Below are 19028 nucleotides of genomic sequence, written 5' to 3' on the forward strand. Positions count from 1 at the left end.
CTTTACTTTCAGCTATACACTGTTGTTCAACATGTGAAGCACTTCAATGATGTAGTAGAATTTGGAGAGAATCAAGAGTTCACAGATGACATTGAATACTTGTTAAGTGGACTGAAGAGCAATCAGCCCCTAAACACCCGTTGCCTTAGGTAAACTATTTCAGTTATGGTATAATACTTTGACCAAAACACATACTTGCCTGCTTGCATATGTTCTGTGCATACAGAGTGGTAAGACACAGTGCCATTGGGGAAGTGAGACCAGACATGCATCTGTTCATATGTGGAGATAGTCCACTTACAAATTAACATTTAGCAATTTATTTTCTAAAGCAATTTAATATCTAAATTTACCCAGCTACAGTTGGAACAGTAGTTGGATAAAGCTATTGCTAGTTTTACTATAAAAACATTTCCAGTTTATGTCTTAAAGAAATTATTCTGTATAGATTGACACATACTTACTAATAAACAAGGCTGTTTGTTCACCCTGAAATTATGCATTTTCAAGAGTTGGTATAGCAACACTTCCAATAGTTAAAAAAAGAGCAATGAAGTAATGCCTAGTGTTCCAACCAAATATGTGATGAATATTTAACTTCCCTTACTGGTAGTAAGGATTTTTTAATGTGTATTTTTTAAAAAACAAAATAATGTGCAGTGGACCCTTGTTATCCACTCCATTTTGGTTCTAGGGCCTCCTGTGGATACCAAAATCTGTGGATGCTTAAGTCCCGTTATATACAGTGGCATAGTAAAATGGTGACTCTTATGTAAAATGCCAAAATTAAGGTTTGCTTTTTGGAATATATGAAGCAGCATACATTCTGATGGGTAGTGTATTCCTGGAGAGAGGCTGCTGCTTTTGGGCAGGTCTCACACTTTCACAAGATACTTCACCACCACCACTGTGATCATAATCTGAATATAGCTTACTTATGAAACAGTCTGTTATTAATCAGATCAGGGTTCTTGTTTTTTTTAAAAAAGTGAAATAGCTTGGAGCATACTAATTCAGAAGCAGAATTGTTAATAGTGAATGCCAGATCGGTGAATGGTAAAAATAACTACCATCTAGGACTTGAATAATAACCAAGTTTGTATTACAAAAACTTTATTTTTGGGGAACAAGGTGGGGAAGGTTAGTCTGACTTGGCTTTGCCCACCAGGATTTTCTGTGCAACAGCAGCAGGTGAGATCTGGAGGTGTAGATGTGATTACATCTTCCTTATCAGGTTCCCTATCCCATAGTTGACTAGATTTGACGGTATGCATTTGAAAGTGGATGGCTAGGGTAGATTAAAGGTTCTGTTGATGTACAATTTACCCTGCTACTTAACAGTTCCTCTTCCTGAACTAGGCAGGGTTTTTTCAGCGTTTGTGTTGGAATCCCTCTTGGCTTATGCTGGAGGATTTCATACGCTGAGAGTTTCCACTTGGGAGTGGCTTATGTGACATCCATGGGTCTATCCCAAGGGGTATTTGATTGTACTCAGGCAATTGGACACACTGGCTCTCCTTTGACTTTGCTAGCTTGGTTAATGGTGATCTGGGAATGAAGGAACTATATATATTTGTTGCCATGGCCAGATCACTACCAGCTGATGTTAAATTTGCTACAACTTAGAACATCCACAGGTGTGGGACACTGATTAAGATAGACTATCACAGGAAGCTGATGGATACAAATATCTTTCCTATGGTTCTTGGGAGAGTTTCATGTTGCCTCAGCAGGTTATTATGTCAATGTCTTGGTTAATCTCTGGAGTGGAGAAATGTCTGGGGCAGTGGGCGTGATTACCTCTGAGCATCCTCTCTTGCAGAATAGACCCAAACTAGCCCCTGAATGGCTGTGATAGTGGTAGAACGCTGTTAGTGGAAAACTGGGGAAGCCCAGTAGAATGCAGACTAGAGGGCAGCAGTAAAGGATTACAAAACGATTTCAAAACAGTTGAATTGCTGAATTCTGATATATCAACGTTTTAAGAACACTAACAGCCTCATGTGAAAATCTTTTGGAATCGCCTATCTGTTATGACGATTCCACTACACTTTGGGATGATAAAGGAACGATATAACTATGTTGTGTGAAAATCTTCATAGTCAGCATTCTTGGGAGAGGTGAGAACCACCATGTTTTTTGCTGGACCCTTGTCGTTCCTAGCTTATTGAATTAGCCAAAGTTTGACTGGCAGAATTGGTGGAAAGAATGGTCAGTGCCTCTTTGCATTAATATAGAATTCCATCATGCCTAAAGGAAGCAATTATACAACCATTGTTAAAAAAAATGGATTCCACCATTTTGAATAGCTGTCAGTTACTTCATCACACTTCTGGGAGTGTGATGGCTCAGCTGCAGAAATTGCTGGGTGAGGCAAGTAACCTAGACCCATTTTAGTGTGAGTTAAGGCCTTGATGTGGAACAAAGACAGATTGGATTCCCTTGGTTGATGACCTGTGCCAGGTACTGGACAAGGGAAATATGTGTCTGCTTATTCTTCTGGACCTCTCAGCAGCTTTCAGTGCCATAATCAAACATAGTATTCTTCTAAATTGCTTGTTAGGATGCAACCATGGGATACAAAATTGATGTTCATTGCTTTCTAGAATGGCAAGCCAAGAATGTGTTGCTGGAGGACTGCTAGTTGACTTCTTGCGCTGAGGGGACTTTTAAGGGTTTGGTTTTGTCCACCATGCTATTTAGACATTTTCAAGAAAATGCTGGGTTTGGTTGTCCATAGATCTGGGATCTGGCCCCATTTGTATTGGATAACATCCAACTTTATTATTACTTGGCGCCCAATTTTATTACTCTGTTCCATCAAACTCAAAGAAAGCTGTTTCAGTGTTCTGCTGGATAGGGACAAACAAATTGAAGCTTTGCAGAGCTGACTGTTTATGTGCTGCATAATATTGTGCTGCATTGTCTATACTTGTTACTTTTTAATGACTATGCTTTTAAACAACTGTTACATGGCTTTTAGTTCTGTTGATTAATTATATTTATTTGTAGCTATATCTGTCAATTTTTGTAAGGATCCTTCAATTCCAGAACTGGGGAAAAGGTGGGATATAAATAAGTTTGGATTAAAAGAAAACTTAAATGGTGAAGCTTAAAGCTGTGCAAATAAACACTTTGCGATAGCTCGGTTTCCTTGAGGTAGAATACTGTCCATGACTGGGATATCTCTAATGCTGTCACTGTGCTTACATACAATTCCTATAAGAACCTGCTTCACTAACACTACATACTCCCTTGGCTGAAATAAGCTTTGGTAATTGTTTCTAGAAGTCTGATCTTTTACAGACCACCCTAGCGTGATGATTGTGAGACCAGGCTGCATATAGTTAATGGAACCCATGCAAGTGGGAGCTTTACCACCACTTTGTGTGTCATCCCCTAGCATAAATAGCTGATTGAAAATACAGTTTGGTCAGGAGGGACCACAGAATCACTGGTGATTTTGCATCTGTCAGTATCCTAGCTCTGCCTGCTTCACTGGGCCTCAGAGCACAGTAGGGGAGATAAGAAAAAACTGGAGAAGGGGAATCTGAGGAACATTGGTGTGGATTCCTTGAGGATAAGAAAGGCATCCAGAAAAGAGGAAACAGAAGGAGAATCAGTGAGTTGGTCTCTGGGTTCTCTGAACTGGCTTGGTTACAGCGTTGGATCATGCAGTTCATCCAGTTGCCACTAAGCAAGATTGCTAGAAATGAGAATTCCTCTCTCCTGATTTCTTTACCATCTCCTTACTGGAGGAAGCACAGAGTATTTGCTTGGCACTACACATAGAACAAGGGCTGTATTCTGTGTGGTGTGCAAAGGAAATTCTGTGAGAGTCCCAACATGGATCCTAAGACAGTTCACATGTATGTAACTGATCATCTTGATTACTTGAAAGGATGCAACAGTCCAAGAGCACAGGATAAGGTAGCTAATGACACTGATAGGGTTCTTTCTCCACTGCAGCTACTCAAGGCAGACTGAAATTTAAATTAGTTTGTACTTAAGGCATTTTGAAAAGATGCTGTAGAAGAGTACAGATAATTCTTTGTTAGAATGATCAGTACCAGGTAGATTGGTTCTAGTAATTATAGACTAAGGAAATTTATGCTTCTACCCTGAAGTCTTTCACTCATTGTTTTGTAGTGTAGTTTGAGGTGAAGACATAGAGAGTGGCAGTTTAGAGGGAACAGGCTTCATTTGGAGTGAACTCCTGTAAATGTGCAGAGAAACTCTTTGTCCCACCCAAAATGACTGTGGCTGTGCCAGGCTTTAGATTCTCCTACAGGAACTGTTGAAAACATAGTAATAATGGAAAAGAACAAGCAACATGAACAGAATCTCTTATAAAACCATTGCCGTCACCAGTCACTATTGCTGGAACTACAGAAACACTTTGATGATAATTTGACCTACAACATAGATACACACCAGTACATGTAAAGCCATACAAAATGCATTGAAACATATACAGTATATGCACATGTATAGAAAGTCTAGAAATTTTAGTAAAAAAATGAAACCAAAAAGCCTGACTCAACTTATTCATAGGTCAATGTAACTACTGTACTTTAAGACTTATTTTAAAAAAATTAAGCAACTATCCCCTGGTGAAAGGCAAGAGTGTAATCTGTCCTGGAAGCACTGACTCCCCTCTGTTATCTCATCTATCCAGCCTTTAAAGTTAGCACAAACAGTTATGCCTGCTGGAATTTTGTAAGCTCTTTGGCATTGTTTTACTTGGCTTCATGCTTTAGATCCTTTATTCCATGCCCCTAAATTTACCCTTGAATTATCCATGGGTCATATCAAAATCCATAATTTTGGCCCTAAAACCTGCCCTCAACTTACACATAAGGCCTACAGTGGGCCCTCAGTATCTACAGGGGATCTGTTCCGGACCCCCCCTCCCCCAGTACTAAAATCCACAGATGCTCGAGTCCCATTCTCCTTAATGGTGGCGTGGCCATGCAGCTATACCACCATTGGGGACATTGGGACAGATGTTCCTTGCTCCTTCCCTCCTTATCGCCTTACCTGCTTTCTCTGGGGCTTCTGCCCTAACTTGGCTGTGGGGGCGGAGTCTGCTGCCTAGTTAGTTGGGGCTGGGACCGGGGCCAAGCCTTGAGACTCGGAGCCCTGTCCCCAGGCCTAGCATCCAGGACAGAACCTCTGGGCTCCAAAAGTCAAGCCCCAGCCCTGGCTCCCTCTGGCCAATGGGTTTCTGAGGCTCTGTCCTGGGTACTAGGCCTGGGGACAGGGCTCTGAGATTCAAGCCTTAGCCCCATCCCTGGCTGACTGGGTGGCTGTCTACCCCACAGCCAAGTTGGGGCAGAAGCCTCAGAGAAAGCAGGTAAGGCGATAAGGAGAGATGAAGGGACAGGGGAAGGAAGGATGGAGGGAAGGAGGGGGGAGAGACTTTTGTCTGTATGCGCGCCATCATTGGGAACAATATGGGCTTGCCATCCACAGATGCTCAAAGCTGGGGATAGCAAATCTGTGTATAAGGAGGGCCCACTGTACTTATGGACAAGTGTTTATGGTAATACACGCATAATGCAGTAGACAGTTGAAGTAAGGCAGAGAGAAGGGGAAAAGATGTTACTTGAAGTAGCTGGTTGTCTTAATTTGGAACATTTTCATTTTGGGCAGTTTCTTTGATCCTGTCATAAACCACCCCCAACCCTACATTTAGTTGATTACTCTTACTTGTTGCTTCTTGAACCTGTAGAACTTGTTATGCCTCTTCTTACCTCCACCCAATATGCCCTGTAGCCCAGATGTGTTGATCATACTTGCAGTAACAAGACCTTGTGAGCTGTGAAGAGCTTGCAGCTTATTCATGTTGAAATGCAAGATGAAGGAGATGCAGAGCTAGGCTCTTAAAGTAGCAGGGCTCTTGTTGAGAATTCAGTCCCAAAAGTAGCTAGGATAGGTTTACTATACAGCACACAGTCCTGTGAAAAACATAAGCTTTAAGTTATTAGTAACAGGGTGGGAAAAATCAGATGTATTATTTAAATTTCTATGTTTATGTTCTACTTTCCCTCCAATTAGCCCAGGGTAGTATCCATGGCTGCCCTCCATACTTTATTCTCACAACAATCCTCTTAGAATGTGTGTCCCACAGTTGCTCAGTATATTTTACACTCATTGGTGGCTTCAGTGATGACTTGATCCAGGTTCAGCAACCTAATTAGTGTGCTGTATTTGCCCAGGATAACACTCTTGTTCAGCAGAGTTGTGCCTTAAAAGCTCCATGACAGCAAGGATATAGGGCCAGTGTTCACCACCAGCATCTCATCAGTACATAGACATACTAAGCATAGAATGTGTACACAGAGGAATGACTTGTGTCTTGGTTACTGTTTTGTATATTACAGGTCTCTTGCTTTATTATGCTGGGAGTGGGGAATATTTTTGCCTCTGCCAGGCTTATATAACTTCTGTTTTTTCCATCACCAAAATTTGTCCTATTCTCAGATTTTCCTTGAGAAGGATGTAAGGATAACAGATTGTCTTATCTGAGTTTGCCTGGCAGACATTTTTAAACTCTTGAAAATATAGTTGTCCCTCCATACCCATGGATTCTTTATCCACAGATTGAACCATTCACGGCTTGAAAATATTTAAAATATACATAAATAAAAAAAAATCTTGATTTTATCATTATATATAAGAGACACCATTTTACTATGCTTCTGTTTAATGGGATGAATATCCACAGATTTTGGTATCCGCAGGCAGTCCTGGAATCAAACCCAAGCGGATACCAAGGGCCCACTGTAGTTTGATCAGAGACAAAGTTGACCGGTGCTGTGTGGCTCCTTCTCCGTGAGACTGAAGGAACAGTCCACAACCTTGACAGGCAGGATCCTCAGAATTCGAAACCATTACTACTGTTGCTTCCAACCCCTCTCTCTTCAGCTTTGAGTTTTCTGTCTTGCCAACTGGTCAGGCGTTAAGCCTTCTCTCCTTTCAATTAACTAGAAAATAAGTTAGCGTTAAGAAATAGGGAGGGATGGTGTCAGAAATAAGCCTTAAAAAATGGAAACAGCAGGAAATACAGGACTCAGCTGTTAGTGGGCTCTTAGCTGAGAATCGCAAGTGTCAGGTCGAAAGACGTTTAGTACATGTGCCAAACTCCAAAGATACGAGTAAGCAGTATGGGGAAGGGGGGAGTACAGCCAGCTTAGTGTCTCCATTTAGTGTTACATGTTTCTGTTTGCAATACAGGCTATGATTTATCAAAAATTTTCTTTGTTTGCTTCAGTGTTATCAGTCTGGCGACAAAGTGCGCCATGCCCAGCTTCCGGATGCATTTGAGAGCACATGGAATGGTAGCTATGGTGTTCAAAACACTGGATGACTCACAACATCACCAGGTTTGCTTTTATTTCAAAATTATATAATCTCAGTTTTTCTTGGACCAAACTGTTTTTGCCACTATCTTTAGGATTATGTGTGGTAAGGACAAATGTACAATGGAGGGAATACCATACTTCATGAAATGGAAATTATTACCGTATTTTCCAACATATTAGACGACCGGGCGTATAAGACAACCCCCAACTTTTTATAGTAAAAATATAGAGTTTAGGATATACTTACCGTATAAGACTACCCCTCTTCCTGTGAAGCCTGCAGCTAGCAGTGTGCGCGTGCAGGCTGCAAGGGGCCTCTGGAGGCCTCAGAAGCCGGCAGCCGCACGCAGGCTGCAAGGGGCCTCTGAATGCTTCAGAAGCTGCCAGCCATCCTTGCGCATGCACACCAGCTTCCACAACCCTCAAGCAGCATCCAGGTGCCTCAGAAGCTAGCAGCTTGCCTTGCTCGCATGCATGCTGGCTTCCAAAGGCTTCTGGAGGCCCCAGAAAACCGGCAGCCAGTAGTAGGAGGGCAGCGGTGCGGAACAGGGCAGGTAAGCGTGTCGGGCCGCGGGGCTCTCTTGTTGCCGGGCTTCACCCGGCGTATAAGACGACCCCTGACTTTTGACCCAATTTTAGAGGGTCAAAAAGTCGTCTTATACGCCGGAAAATAAGGTATCAAATATTGTTTCTTGAGGCTTCCTTTCTTTGGCATCACATATATGCACTTTAAAATTTTTAGAAGTAAAACCAACCAAAAATATTCCTAAATAAATGAAACTAGTTCTTTTGACATATGTGAATTCTTCAAAGATTTGGAATTACATTTGTTCATTGATGCCTATTGTTTCTACCTGCAGATCATTAACAGATTTACTGGATAATAAGACTGCCCACTTATCTAGATATAAATTTGCAGAACTGGTAGACAGTGAATATAAATGCCACCTTATTCTGACTTCTACATTTCCAGTACTAGTCCTAGCTTGAGAATGCAAAACACTATGGATTATATATGCCCTTGATTTAAATGTGTACAATGATTCTAGCCCCCTGGTGGATTTAACAATACTATTGCAGATCATATTTTGTGTTAATATGCTGAATGCTCCAGAATTTATTTATTTGAAGTATTTATATCTTGCTCTTCAGCCAAAAAGACTCTCCAGGTAGCTTACAAATTGCTACTTAGTTCCCTGCCTTCAGGCTTACAATCTAAAACACAAAAAGGAGAAGGGAATGGCAGTGGGGAAGGGGTCAAGTCCAGCAGATCTTCTATTCCTCTGAGGTCTGGACCATGGCAGATGGACTGGGGGGGAGGACCTTCCTCTTTCTCTGGCTAGGCCTGATGGAACTGGCCTGCTTCTCTTCATGAGTCAGAATAGTGAGGTGGATATAGACCCTTGCCCTACTTGCTTTTCTAGCAGCTGGCAAACACTTGTATTAGTTAGGTATTGTACAGTATATTAGGGTATTTATGTTGACCTTCCATAAAAGAGGATTTTTTTTTTTAATCAGAGAGGTGCTGCTTTTAAAAATACTTTCAATTATTTTTACCATTTCTGTTTTAATTTATTTAACATTTATTTGTATTTTTTCATGAATTGCATTGAGTCCCATTGTGGGGGCTTGACAGGGCATAAATTGAATAAATTGTAAAGATGGGCAAACACAGGATTGAATGCATATGTATTATACATTTGGAGATGCACAGAGATGTATGTCCTCAGGAGTAGAAAGAGAAAAGGTATTAATAAGATTCTGAAAAGATGACTCAAAAAGAGAAAAGAAGTTAGCAAGTGAGTTTTTTTAAAAGACTTAGCAAGAGTGGTAAGAAAAGTGTTTGTCCTTATCCTAATGTTAATTTATCTTCACAAATAAAGAGAGACAAGGACATATGCTCCAGCCCTGCCCTTCACTCCTGGCATGCTCTTTTCTCCCGCAAAGGCCTGGAAAGGAGCTGTAACCACATGCAAGCAAACATGACTACGGAGTTCTACACAGTTGATAGTCATGCCTTATCAGTGGGAGCTCTGTAATCACATTCAGCCACATGCAGTTACAATACAGTTACTTTTCAGACCTTCTCCCCTGATAGAGCTGGAGCCTGCTTCTCCAGTTCTCTATTTGTGTGGTGAAAGGAATGCATATAAAGCTATGGCTGTGTCATTTTCTAGTTAACCATTTTTGAATTGCGCACTGCTGACTTGCTATCTACAAATTATCGAATCACTTCACTTTTTTAAAGTTAACATCCTTTTTTTAAAAGTCCCACCAAATTCAGTAGAGTGTGTTTTCTGGGTTGCTAAGAAGAGAATTCCACACTGCCCAGAGACAGGCAGAAAGAAGTCATGAAGTCTAACAGTAGGTAATAAGAAAACTGAGTTGGATCCTCCCTGCCTAACCATCTTACAGACCAGTTCTTCTTCCTGCCTGTGCCCAGAGGAGAACTTCTTTTCCTTTACTCCTGTTTTTTTTTTTTTTTTGTCTTAGTGCTTATCTGTCTTGTGCCTTTGGCTCCTCTTGCCTAAATTGTAATAATGCTTCTTTCTGTTTCACACCTCCTGGCCTACAGAAAGGGCTTGACCTAGATCTCAGACCTAATAGGTTAAAGAGGTGGGCAGCTAGTCTGTCTTCCCTCTTGCCAAATTCCCTTGAGGTTCCACTCGTATAAGGAGCTTCTTCAATGAGGCAACTAACATTTCTTCTCCCATCAGTCACCATTTTCCATCATGGAACCTCCGTTGGTTCTGAAGCAGCTAACTAAACCACCATTTGAGCTGATCCATAGGGTTCCCTTGAAGCTTCTCTCTCTGAAAGTAAGCCCTTTTGTTGACCATCATGTTTGCTGTCCATGTTATGAGAGCTTGTGGCCCTTTTGGTTGCAAAACACCTGTTTCTGTTACAAAGACTGTGGCCCAAAACATATGGGCAGGAAAAAGCGGCTTCCAGCCACTTTGGGAACAGGACATGCAGATGACACACACCTCGAAAGCAGCCAGAAACTGCGTAGGCAGCATGCCAAGAGCACTCAAACCTAGAAGAGCCAGCACAAAAAAGAGTGTCAAAAAGCTGCTCCTGCTGGTGGCCGGATTGGAGACCATTGCAGCAGCTTGGATTGGGACTGTGTGGTCACTATCGCCCCACCCTGATTAGGGGTTGACCAGCACTGAAGTGGCCAGAGGCTGCTCCAAGCTGCCAGTTTGCATGACCCCTATGTTTCTCTAGACCCTTTTTTAGACCAGAGGTGCTCTCCACCTTTCACATGTCTCAAAAACTCATTGTTCCTTCTATCTGTCCTAATTCATCATACCCACAAGAAAAGCTATGACACAACCTTGATGTATTTAAAGCACTGAAAATGTATATATGTAGGACGAGGGCATTCTGATATTTTGATTCCTTATTTGTGTTCTACAGTTCAGCCTCACCGGGATGTAGAGTGTCTTGTTTCATAATAGGCACATGGATCAAGGCATGAATCCTGAAGACATATGACTTGACTAAACTGCCCCACCATTGTAATGGCACACTTGACCAGGGCAGCTGCCACTCCTGCAGTTTCCCCCCTCTAATCTTCCCATCAGCAATATATGTAGGGCTGCAATCTGCAGTACTGTACTCTTTTCATTCAGTTCTCCAAGACTGAGAAGTTCAAGTTTGCGGATGCTACTTTTGGCAAAAGGGTACTCCAGGAGATCACTAAAATGCAGTCACTATCTCCCGCCCCCATTTTTTTTTCCATGTTGAATTCTGATCGAGTCTCAGGTTGTACAGATTCCTCTTCTCATCAATCCAGAGAATGGCACATTTAGGCACTTACCATGAAAGGTGCATTCTGCATTGTTGAGAAGAGGAAGATGACCGAGCAGGGAGGAGCCAATTCAGTTTTTCATTAGTTATTGTGAGACTTCATGTTCTTCCTGCTTGTCTCTGGGCAGTGATGGGCAAACTAGGTTGTATGGATTCCTCCTCCCAACAACTCAGAATGCATCTTCATGGTAAATATCCAGTGTGGAAAGCTGTCAGTTAAGCATGCTGTAGAGGGAGATACAGTTGTGACCTCTGTCACAGCTCAGAGAAAATTAGAACTTGGGAATGCCATTTTAAAAGCTACTGTGCTACTTGCATTAAAAGTAGGGATGCAAACATTGACTTATTTCATTCTCACAAAAATAAAAAAAAACAAATTTTTCTACCCTGCTGGTTGAGATTACAAGCATTTTTGTTCATTCTGTGGGTTCTCACATTGTGGAACTCTTGTGAAAATCCTATTTGTCCAAAAATGTTGTGTTTTGTAGTTTCTTAGACAAAATATTTTAATTTTTGCACAAAACTGTTTTCCCACCATTTTGCTCATTTGTTGCAAAATGTGAAAAACTGAAATGTGGAAAAACCTCATGATAATTAACACATTAGCAATGTTTAATTATTACAGTGGTACCCCGGGATACGAAAGCACCGCGTTACGAAATTTCCGGGATACGAAAAAATCCCATAGGAAAAAACTGTTCCGGGATACGAAGGTTTTTTCGGGTTACGAAAAAAAATTTGGTGCTTTTCGGCGCTTTTTCGCACGAAATCGCGGCTTTCTAGCGCTAGCGGCTATGGCTTTTTCGGGTTGCGAAATCTTTCGAGTTACGAACTCCGCGGCGGAACAAATTAATTTCGTAACCCGGGGTACCACTGTACTTTAAAAAAAGAAAAATGCAAAATATGATAATTTCCCTCAAGATCTCCATAGTTATTATCGCAAAACAATGTTACATTTGCTACATAAACTATTTCAAATATTGTATAACCATGGTTGGCAATTAAAATGATTAAAAACAGCATCTAAGTTCATCACTAAATGAAAAAAAGTTAAGTGTCATTCTTTTGAACATGGAGTGACTTCTGAAAGTTTAGACTGGTTACTGCTGAACAGCTTATGTTCAGATTATGCAGTCATGTATCTCACCCCCCCCCCCCTTTCCCAATTGCTTCCATAAATCATCCCTAGCAGCAGTGTCTACAGAAGGCAGGGAACTATAGGTCAACGCTGAAATTGTGTGAGCACTTGTCTTTACAGATTGTTGTGTATTGAAAAATTTTGAACAACTGCTTGAACAAATGCAAATTATTTAAATTCATTTCCCATGACACACAGAAAATCTGTTCTAAATATCGAAATGTAATTTTAAGTCTTACAGGATTTCTATTTTTCACAGATATTTATTACCTTTTTTTTCTTCTTGGTTAAAGAACTTATCACTTTGTACAGCAGCTTTAATGTATATCTTGAGCAGAGATCGTTTGAACATGGATCTAGATAGAGCCAGTTTAGATCTAATGATTCGGCTTCTGGAACTAGAGCAAGACTCTTCATCCAAGTTGTTCAATGAGAAGGATATGAACAAAATTAAGGAAAAAATCAGAAGACTCTGTGAAACTGTTCACAACAAACACCTTGATCTAGAAAATATAACGGTAAATATAATCTTGTTTTGCCTAATTTCCTATAATGTGAAATTGCATGGGAATTCTTGCTTTATCAAATGCAAAACTTGTGAACTTTTAAAATAGACCATGTAAGTACAGTGGGCCCACCATATCCATTTGGCTAGCCATCTGCACATTCAGGGGCTGTACAGATAGCCCTAAAGGAGCGGCATCCCACCGCCCCTTTCAGCACTGGATTGAGGCTGCAGCAACTGCAAACCACAGCCCCAATCCAGTGCCTTGCCAGCCCAAAATGGGCCGACAAAAAGCTGTTCTTTCTTAAAGAGGTGAAAAGTTGCCCTTGCCGCTGCTGCAATGATAGCAGCTGCAGCTTTTCACTGGTTCTTTGGTGCAGCACATCCAAACGCTGTGTCGAAGCAGGAGCATGACTGCCCACTGTGTAGTTGGGTGTCTGCATCAGGGAGGAGTTGGGGCATCCGGCGTGCAGCCACCATGCCCCCACTCCAGCCCGATGCCAGCGTTTAGTGCCGATCTGTTTAGCGCCTCAGACCTCTGCAAATTGCCCCACCCCATTATCAGTGGTGGTCCTCACACACATTGCCACTGGGGTTAAGCAGTCATATTTTTTTCTCATTTGGGGACAGGGGAACTGAATCCTTGCAGATGGGAAGGATTTTGGGGAATAAACACTTTTCCTTGAACGAAACATTGGTACTTTCCATCACTATTTCTTATTTGAATCATGCCATTTTGCTGCAGCTAATATCTGTACTGAAACAGACTGAGAAAGACAGAACTGAGGAGCTGATGTAATTAAAAGTGCAGTTTTCACTTCATTTTCTTTATTTGACAGATAGTAAATGCAGAATTGGGGGATCATTTTAGTTAAGTCACTTGAAACTTAGCGGCATGCAGCTACCTCTTTACTGGCCGGACCAGGGCTGCAGTCACTGCACGCCACGACCCTAATCCAGCCTCTGGAGGGCAGAAAAAGGAGCCACAAAATGCAGGTCCTTTTTGCGCCTTCTAAAAGGCATTACAGCCATGGCTTTGTGATGCCCTTTTGGCACTGCATCATGTAGATGCAGTGCCAGGGTTGCGCCATGATGCTGTGTGCCGTCTAGAACTTAACACAGCATCATGGTGTGAGGGGGCAGAGTCACAGCGCTGAGCTCGCAGACACTGCGCCATGACTCCGGCCACAGGTCGGCACTTTGTGCCCATCTGTACCGGACCTGAGTTATAAAAGAGCTACTGAATAACAATACAGTGGTACCTCGGGATACGAATTACCCAGCTTACGAATTTTTCGGGATACGAATAAATCCCATAGGGATTTATTGTTTCGGGTTACGAACGTTTTTTCGGGTTACGAAAAAACGCCGGCGCTGTTTTAAATGGAGCCGCGGCGGAGCCGCGGCTTTTTTTCCCATTAGCGCCTATGGCAATTCGGGTTACGAAGGTTTTTCGGGTTACGAAATTAGCCGCGGAACGAATTAATTTCGTAACCCGAGGGAGCACTGTATTTTAATTGTACATATTTGTGTACAGTACAACTCTACTAGGATTAAAGGCACAGTCCAATACTGACTTGAGAGTAGTAAAAGCATGCACATTTGGAACTTAATAGAAGATTGTGCAGTTGAATGCTCTTGTTCATTAGAGCAGCTCTGCCCTGTTCCATGATACCATGTTCCATCTTGCCTGTCTCAGTTCTCTGGACCCTTCAACCCAGACATTCAGCATTCTGAGCCCATTATGCATATATAATCCTATTTTGATGGCTCTCCTTGGGAAATTTGTTTGAAATACCCTCCCCCCCCCCCACAGCCATAGCATTTTCCCCAGAGCTTATGATAAAGGTTGATACTGTAGCCTGATAATATTCTCACATACATGTGACTGATATCTGTGAAACAGTCTTACTCTTATTTTTTTCACTGAACAAATAGCATAATCTGCCGTACCCATTTCAGCATACTTTTTGGCAGAGGGCAGGCCTTATTATTTACTGTCATAAGTTTTCTATATTGTTGCTTCATATCATTTGTGAGATGGCTGAACAGAGATACAACTTCTGTTTGACTTCTGTTGTAATTCTACCAGCTTAAATTTTGAGATTCTCCACAGTCTGGAGCAGTGTCATATTGGCTTCAATTTGGGGTTTGAACAGCAGTCATACCATAACTCTTGAGTTATGTCTTACAGAATGGTTAAGCATGGCATTATATTGTTTGTACAAGTTCAAACGGTGGAACACAATAAGCTAAAATTGCAGGAAGATTTTGCTCCACTGCAACAATAGCTTAGGAAGCACAGAGCAGTAAATCATTTTCATAGCTGCATTACCTGCAGTTTTAAACCTGCAATACAAAATTGTAATTGAGATTCAAGTTAACAGCATTAATGGAAAAAGTATGTAGAGATCTTGTAGCACCTTTGAGACTAACTGAAATAAATATATTTGCAACCTGAGCTTTCGTAGGCTTCAGTCTACTTCCTCAGATGCATATAGTGGAGTAGAAACTAGGGACAGACAAATGTATGTCATTGGTCAATTCAAATTCAAAATCCTTTGTGTATGGAAATGAAGTAGCAAGCCCAGTTTTAACTATGGTCGTTAGTGAACAGTGCCCATCAGCACTCTGCATCGGGCAAACAAGCCAGTCTCTGCACTTTTAAACCTGCAATACAAAATTGTTATCAATGTCCATCAGCACTCTACATAGGGCAAACAGGCCAGTCCCTGCACCAGAGGATAAAAGGACATAAATCAGACATTCAGAATGGGAATACACAAAAACTGGATGCAGAACATTTCAGTCTCGCTGGGCATTCCATCTCAGACCTCAGAAGAGCAGTCCTTGAACAAAAGAACTACAAAGGTAGATTGGAATGAAAAACAGCAGAATTAGAGATAAATCCATAAACTACAGTCCCTCAGCAGTGGATTGAACAGGGATAATGGTTTCCTTACTCACTACATACATTTCAACACTATCTGACCCCATCCTCAGGGGGGCATCCTACACTCATCTATTCTCATCACCTTGAGGTCAGTTTCCAATGCCAAACTGGCCCTGCCTTTTCCTTTCTATACACATTGGCCAGTTCACAATGTCTTTGCTCACTAACGATCATCATTAAAATTGGACTTGCTACTTCATTTCCATACACAAAGCATTTTGAATATGAATTGACATACTCACATACCAATGGCATATATGTGTGTATGTCTCTGGTTTCCACTCCACTAAATGCATCTGAGGAAACTAACTGAAATAAAGAAGTTGGCAGCATGAGTTTTTGTAGACTTCAGTCTACTTTGCATTCTTCCATTAATGGAAAAAGTAAATGATAGAATGTTGTTCTCACATGCAAACTGAAGACGTCTCTTTGTGATTCTAGACTGGTCATCTTGCCATGGAAACGTTGCTATCTCTTACTTCAAAACGAGCAGGAGACTGGTTTAAAGAAGAGCTACGACTTCTTGGTGGTCTTGATCATATTGTAGATAAAGGTATGCAATTTTCCTTAAAGTGAATCAAAGTACATAGATTGTTTAATAGTAGCGTGATAGAATGAAATGCATCAGCACACTTTTTGACAATACATAATTTGAGGAGCAAAGACACATACACTTGGTTTATACAATACTTGTGAGAGCTTCAGTGAGTTAGAAGGGATTAGTAAATGGGAGATTGGTATGTAATGAGATTAGTCTTGTGAGGAGAAGCAGTAGACTATGTAAATGCTGTGTAGCCTGTGTAATTCTGGTTTACCTGTCAAAGATAACTGAGCAAGTTTTCTGATGGCTGTCTTTATCTCCCTGTGCCTCATCTCCCATTAGATTTAAAGCCTACCTTTTGAACTGTTTGTATTGGTTGTTACCTACTAGTTTCTGGGAGATCTATTACAGGCTTTTGTGGGGATCATTCATGTAGATTATGTGTGGAAAGGAGTGTGTTCCTAGACCCTTACAGTTTTGTTTTCATTCATTATGTTTTGGTCATGCATTGATTCCATAGATTGGTTTGCAGTTTGGCTTTCATGTGCCACAAGTGTGAGGAGAGTGCTTAGGGAGTATTGAAAGTGGTCCCAGAAGCAGTGATGCATTGTTAGCCCTTGTTTCTGATAGAGGTAATGTGTTTTTGACTCTACCAGACAAACACTGACTTGTAAAGATATTACTGTATCGTGTTGATGTAGCAGCTGCTCACAGTGGAAGAATGATAGGAGACAAAGTCCCACATGTTATGTGATGGTCCAAAAACTTTTATTTCTTAAAAAACCCAACACATTTCAGTCTTCTCACCAATTGGCCTTCTTCAGGGGCTATTATAAAATAAATGAAAGTACATTTATTATAGTTATGGTATAGGGACAACATGTAAACCATGTCTAAAAAGCTGCTGCCATAGTGGAACTATAGAATTGGCCTACCCATTTGCACAAAATTACAGTTCAGAAATTTCACTTTTGACACTTTTATTTGCTAAACTAGGCCTAATTTAAGGGTAAATAAACTGATTTAATTTACCCATAAACTAATTCAAGGGAATTTTATTTATTTATTTGTGTATCTATTTTAAGTGAGTAATAAAAGCTTTGTTCTGTGAAGCTCAGTTGAAGTGTTTCTAAAAACTCAAGAGGACATAGGATTTGTCTTATGATAACAGCAAAGGGTAACTCTATTTTAAATCATGTGTATTTATTAATAGCCCAGGCTGCCTGTGCATAGGTAAATCATACTAGTAGAATTTAGATTAGTAGAGACAATTATGTTCTTTGCCACTCCATTAGATTTTCTTGTTCTAAGTGCGGCTGCAATCCTCATAGTAGTTTTGAAGCTCAGCTACAATATATTGCAAAGAATTTTTAGGTGGTTTAGGCTTAAACAGATAAGTAAGACTCATTAGCTTTACAAAAGACTTCCTTTTGGTAAAGACAAAAATTGCTAGAATCAGTTTGTTGATATAATTGAACACAACTGCTTGCATTTTTTAGACTCTTTGGACTGTAGCTTAGAGTACTGTAACTAGGTCATGTATCTCAAAATTCATCACTGGGCCTCTGGTCTTAACACTTCATTAACAGCATATGCTCTTTCTTTATTTCTTAGTTAAAGAATGTGTGGATCACTTAAGCAGTGATGAAAATGAAGAGAAATTGGTTGCTTCATTATGGGGAGCAGAAAGATGTTTACGGGTTTTAGAAAGTGTAAGTATAACAATCTGAAGTCAAATGACACGGTTCTACTCGAGTGACTGTCTTGTGTACCAAATGGCTTTAAAGACTTTGGAAGCTATTGTATACAGTAGAGAGAAATGTGGAGAGGAAAACTTTCTTGGATCACTTTTTCAATACTGCATTTTCATTTGAGAGAGAAAAGTAGAGTCCTATAACTGCATTCTTTGGCTTACAAGGAACTTTCGTATTTATTTACATAAAAGCTTTAAATCTAATACTTCATCCAAAAATGGCATCCTGGAATGGCTTGCTAAGATTAATAATGGGACAGTCCCGGAAAGTTTACAATCTAAAACACACAGTGCAAGCAAAATGATGGGCTGAAGGAGGGAAGGAGCAACTTTATGTATAGTTACAACCCACTATGGTGGAAATAATTCAGGTAGTTTAATTGAATGGCTGCTATTCGTAATAATGAAGGAGAGGAGGGACCAAAGGTACCTGGTTTGTCATTAGAGCTAGTGAAATAACACCAGTTCCTTTCTCACTTTGTGCTGCAGTCACATAACCTTGAGTGGGTTTATACATTTTGTGTGAAGGAAACTAGCTGAGCACTTGCTGAGTTGTTCTGTGGCATGGCTCACTGCTTTTGGCCTGAAGCCTAAAATGAACTAGCTTAGAAACACCACCACTTCCTTTTAGCCACTTTCTGGAAATGCATAGTTATTTCAGCCCATGCTGTTCAGCATCTTTTGGGTGTGTCCTTCTAAGGTTAACAAGAAGATTGCACAGCTTTTTCAGTTGGATCTGTACAGTCTTCCTGTATAATCTTCCTCATGCTTGTTAGGGCTGATGAGAGCTACAGTCCAACATATGTTAGAGGGCACAATGTTGGGGAAGGTTGCAACAGGGCTTGCTTTGGGTACGTACGGCCATCTTGACATTAAGGAAGCTTTTTGGAGCAGGGATTCTGAGGAACATACAACACCCACAAACTCAGAATTCTGCTACACTTAAGTAAAACTGTTC

At 40.9% G+C, this 19028-nt stretch overlaps 1 protein-coding gene across 2 annotated transcripts in view; it reads left to right on the forward strand.

Annotated features, from left to right (window-relative positions):
* WAPL (WAPL cohesin release factor) overlaps positions 1–19028 on the forward strand; it is a 67731-nt gene that overhangs the window by 32657 nt on the left and 16046 nt on the right. For both annotated transcript variants that reach the window (XM_042456833.1, XM_042456834.1), the window contains 5 exons: positions 13–149; positions 7277–7388; positions 12612–12836; positions 16218–16329; positions 17932–18029. In XM_042456833.1, coding sequence (XP_042312767.1) covers positions 13–149; positions 7277–7388; positions 12612–12836; positions 16218–16329; positions 17932–18029 — 684 coding nt within the window. The remainder of the gene's footprint in view (positions 1–12; positions 150–7276; positions 7389–12611; positions 12837–16217; positions 16330–17931; positions 18030–19028) is intronic.

The sequence above is a fragment of the Sceloporus undulatus genome, chromosome 3, assembly GCF_019175285.1.
Source record: "Sceloporus undulatus isolate JIND9_A2432 ecotype Alabama chromosome 3, SceUnd_v1.1, whole genome shotgun sequence".
In the NCBI taxonomy this organism is placed as follows: domain Eukaryota; kingdom Metazoa; phylum Chordata; class Lepidosauria; order Squamata; family Phrynosomatidae; genus Sceloporus; species Sceloporus undulatus.